Source organism: Silurus aristotelis, assembly GCF_946808225.1.
Source record: "Silurus aristotelis genome assembly, chromosome: 8".
NCBI classification, from domain to species: domain Eukaryota; kingdom Metazoa; phylum Chordata; class Actinopteri; order Siluriformes; family Siluridae; genus Silurus; species Silurus aristotelis.
Window position 1 is genome coordinate 5,430,149 of NC_139581.1, and position 5,000 is coordinate 5,435,148.

The following is a 5,000-nucleotide window of genomic DNA, read 5'->3' on the forward strand; positions in this document are numbered from 1 at the left end:
ACACAGGATATGTGCGAGAAAGTGTTTTTGCATTTCGGGAAATATAAAAAAAAATCCTTGAATCGAAATGATATACTGCTGAGAATAAAAAGGAAATGATAGTAATAACAGAAATAGTCCTATTTGTGGGAGCGTGTTTTTGTAATTGATCCAGAAAACAGCAAAATAGCTTGAAGATAAAGATTTTCTTTTTTACATTTAGACTCTTCTAATATTTTTCAATATTACAAAATACTATATAAAGTCTGTTAAGTATAATAAGTTAAGAATTAGGAGGTAAACATGTATGTCGCATGTCATAATACTGATACTATTAATACAAATAATGGGCTGAATATTTGTCTGTATTAGTAGAAATGCGATTTAACCCTCATACAGCACATTTATTAGATGCTTTCCCTGTGAATTTCTAATAAATAAAAAAAATTCCAAACCACTAAATGTGTGAAATATTAATAATAATAATAATAATAATAATAATAATAATAATAATAATAATAATAATAATAATAAATAATTAGTCATAATAGGCACACGGATATTCTGTCTTTGTTTTTTTTTATTAACTCTTTAAATAAATTCCGAGACAGAAATGTTTAAAAAAAAAAAAAATCAAATCATAATCACAATGTTTATATTCCAGTGTATCTCAAGTGCATTGTTTTTTTTTTTTTTTCTTTCAGGTATATTTTTTTCCGCATATATAATTCAATATTTTCATTTTCAGCTTTTCCTTATTAAGCAAGGTATAATAAAAAAAAAGAGAGAGAGGAGAGGTGGAATATACTTTAAATAAAAATTCAAGTATTTATATGGAATGTTTAAAAGAAATGGAACAGATCATACCACCAAAAATGTAAACTCTAACCAAAAAAAAAAAAAAAAGAGAAATTCGCCATTGAACAATAGTCAAACTATCACTGTGGAGCTCTAATGGGAATTCTTTCCGTCTTTTCTATCAGAAATAATTCACTCGAATGTAATCATAATAATAATAAAAAAATTAGGTGGAATTCAACTTCTATTTTACATGTCACAGAAACAACATTCACCATTTTTTACACCAGCGGAATCACAATCTACAAATGTGTGTATTTACAGTATAAAAATGTACAGGGTTTTTGTTTTTTTAATTATTTACTGGGGAAAAAAAAAATCATAGACGTTCATGATGCGTGTAAAAGGTTTTGGATTTTGACGGCTCGATCAGAAAAATAGATATATAACACTGATAAATAACCAAATAAACATTTTGATTGTGTTTACATTTTTTTGTTGTTTTGCGAATGTGAGCAACACAAACCACAAAAAATTCATGACGATAAAAACTATTTTAGACAGTGATAATATCTAAAATAACTTTATAAAGAGACATAAACAAGAAGGTGGGATTTAGAGATCAGTAAAAGTTATTGTTTTGTTTTTTTTATTTTATGTCCAGGTTTCCAAACTTCAGTAAAACCGAACCCGAACCTACACCTAGAATTTCATTTCTTCTTTTCGTTTTTTCACTCCAGACAGTACATGTGGATATAATTTCTCAAGTCTCTGTTTTACCTCAAAGCTTCTCCAGACTTTTCGGGTTGGTCAGGATCTCCCTTGCGAGCCTCCAAGTCTGCTTGGCGGCGTTTTCGAGCGCCGAGTGCGGTTTGCCCTGGAACAGGTCGAGGTTCGGCAAGAAGTAATGCGGGCACCGGCGGCACTGCAGACACGAAATCAGCTGCAGCAGGATGCCGTTCAGTCGGTCTCCCAGACAGTTCTCATCCCAGTCCGACTCCCGTGGGTGTTTCTCGCATTCGTAGGAAACCAAGGTCTTCATGTGGTAGTTGTTGAGCGGCTGCCCGGGGAGCTCGAGGTGGCGGTCCCGCAGAGTTTTCAGCAGCGAGAGACACTTCTTCCTGCATCCGCCGAGCAGCAGCCTGTTCTCGGCCTCAGCGAACTGCAGCACCCAGGCGTCACTTTCGGCCGAGCTTTGCTTCCCGTTCAGCGAGTAGCACTCCTTGGAGAGCAGATTAAACCCCTCGGCTTTGACCTCAGCCACGCGGTTTGGACCGGGCCACGGGATGTGGGGTAGGGGCCAGTGCGCCGCGCTGCGCGGCCAGATCCCCGTGCACTTGAACGCCGGTGTGATCTGGACCACGTAGCGGTCTCGGATGCGCAGCTTGACTTCGCTCGTGTCCGCCACCATCTTAACCGAGTCGCGGTAGCTGCACTTGTCCACGGCCTGCGCCACGAGCGTCTGGAACCGCGAGCGGATCTTGCGCGCCGACAGGTATCCCGAGGCGGTGATGAACTCCACCCAGAGGGACATGCTGCGCTTGCGGCCGTCGCTAAGCTTCAGGACGGCGCAGCCGGGTAGCGAGCCGTCGTCCACGAAGTTAAAGACGCCCATCTGGTTGAGGTAGAGCACCACCTCGAACTCGGTGGGTGAAACCACCTCGAGGCCCTCGAACCGGTTGTCGAGTTCGTTGAGGGAGCTGATGAAGCGCGGTTCCTGCACCTCGACCTCCTTGAGCACGTCTGAGACCACCTTGCACACCTCGCGGATGGTCTTGGCGATGGCCGCTTTACGCGCTTGGCACTTCTCGTTGTAGTACTTGTTCAGGTGGTACACGAGCTTGGCCTGCGCGGCGATCATGTTGGGGCAGAGGTCCGGGTTGTACACCGGAGGCTCGCAGTAACCCGACGGATCCAACGCGGCTGTTTGCACGGGAGCCAATGCTAGAGAAGAAAAGGGACCTAATAAGAGCAGAAAAAGTTTCCGAATCCCAAAAAAAAGCCAAAAGCCTGGTGTATTTGTGCTCCTGGCACACGCTGGTGCTGAGGTTTAAATCATCCGCTTTGCGTTTTTGCGCAACAAGAAATAAAAATAATAATAACTGGGGAAGAGAAACAGTATGTCCTCGGTGGTCGCAGGGATTAAAAGTCCATCGGTGTTGATTGCAAACACACACCGTTTCCGTGCGCATCAGTCACCAGAACACATCCCGTCGGATCTTCACGCGCAATTTTCTCCCGCACCGCTTGCGGAACTGTGTGCGCGCGCGCGTGTGTATGCGTGTACATGCGTGCATATATGAGCGTGGATAAGTGTGTAAGCGTGTGTATATTTCCTCGCCTAACCGGTGTCGTCGGTGTGTTTTAGGTCTCCGCACATACACACACACACACACACACACACACACACACCCCGCGCTCCAGTGAAATTATAAAAGGAGGGGTTTTCAAGGGCGTCCAATGATGGAGCGATACGTCACCGCTTTCAGGGGATTCATCATGGACGGAGGATTAAATGTTCAGCTTTTATATGAGACTAAAATCTAAACGGAGACGCGACTCCAGGATTCTGGGACAGGAAACACCTTTAGGATACACTATGGGCTGAGAGACAGAGAGAGAGAGAGAAAAAGAGGGAGAAAAGGGGGAGAAAAAAAAAGAAATATTTTTTTTTTGTTGCATTAGATTAATATTTTTATTATTATTATTATTATTATTATTATTATTATTATTATTATTATTAATATTTTTTATATAATTTTTTAACAAATGCACATATTGTTCTCTGTTTACATTTTTCTTTTTCTCTCTTTTTTCTCTCTTTTTTTTATTGCGTCATTTCGTGTCGTTTTATTTACACCGTTTCATTTTTGTTTGTTGCGTTATTTTAATTTTGAACAAAGCAAAACGTGTAGCTCGAATTGCATTACCTGACAGATAATTATCACATATTTATTTTTTATTATTATTATTAATAATTATTATTTCTTATTATTTTAATACCAATTGGTTTTCTGAATTTGGACTCGCACTATTTTACATTAACACGCGCTGTGCGCCACTTTGAGGCTATAAATCTTGGCATTTACGTTTCGTTTAGAAATAATCTTATATTCCACACACAGCCTGAGAATATCAGATTGTGTTAATCAGAAGCTCAAGGACAAAAAAATCGCAGAAAAATACGAGCCGCATCACCGGATTGTTATAAAAGACGCTTTTTAATGTAATATAATATTTAACCTATATAATGTTATAAAACGAAGAGTATCGTTTCATCTTATTTATGTATTTATTTAAAGAAAAACAGTGTTTTGTTTAAAATAATTATTATCTCATTTTGGGATAAAACGCATGACACTGTGGATCGTGTTGATCTGAAGTTTATCGCGAGTATCAGTTGTGATAACATGTCTGTGTGTCATTCGCGTGTGTGTACTGTGTGTGTGTGTGTGTGTGTGTGTGTGTGTGTGTGTGTGTGTGTGTGTGCTTTCTGACGTGTTGATTACGAATCCATGAACTGACAATTTTAATTCGACATGCACATTTCTATATAAATTCCACACCGATTATTCATTATCATATTGTTGGTTAATTCGAAAATAGTCAAACTGTATACAGTAAATAAATACAGTAATAAAAAAGATATAAATTCATAAAAAAAATAATAATAATAGAAATAAAAAAGGCTTGTTTAAATCCGAAGCACCTCATTAGATGCTAATTGTTATAAATTATTTGCATGCGGTGGGAATGTGGTTTAATTCATTATAATTTTACTAAACATTGACTGCTTCACTTAAACATACAGTCAAATGTTGGTTGGTATTTTATTAGATTTTGTTGTTGTTTTCTGGATCATTTCCTGCATCATTCCCACTAACCAGGTTTTCTTCTATTCGGCTTTAACCAAATTAGATTCGGATATTTCAAGGTCACTCAGGGGCTTCATTGAGGCTACAAGCAAAGCACACACTCCGTCTCGCTGAAAACACTGAATGATGCTGCAGCTGTGTTCAACTTTTTCTATGTTCCCCCTGCATGTACTTGTTGTGTGTGTGTGTGTGTGTGTGTGTGTGTGTGTGTGTGTGTGTGTGTGTGTGTGTGTGTGTGTGTGTGTGTGAAAGACGCTCAAAATGTTTCCATCCAACCGGGTTGAGCTGGTTTTGCTTCAGCTCTTTTTAAAGGCCTGTTTACGGCTTTGCAGCGCCCCACACACACAC

At 39.5% G+C, this 5,000-nt stretch overlaps 2 protein-coding genes across 2 annotated transcripts in view; one reads left to right on the forward strand and one right to left on the reverse strand.

Moving 5' to 3' along the window:
• The window catches only part of nbeab (neurobeachin b), a 444,946-nt gene that overhangs the window by 317,875 nt on the left and 122,071 nt on the right, over positions 1-5,000 (forward strand). The window lies entirely within an intron of this gene.
• mab21l1 (mab-21-like 1) lies at positions 542-3,171 on the reverse strand. The gene has a single exon (XM_083548096.1). The coding sequence runs from the start codon at positions 2,636-2,638 to the stop codon at positions 1,559-1,561; it is 1,080 nt and encodes a 359-aa protein (XP_083404222.1). The 5' UTR covers positions 2,639-3,171; the 3' UTR covers positions 542-1,558.

Coding starts and splice junctions, on each gene's coding strand:
- mab21l1 (XM_083548096.1), bottom strand. CDS start 2,638: ATGATCGCCGCGCAGGCCAAGCTCGTGTACCACCTGAACAAGTACTAC.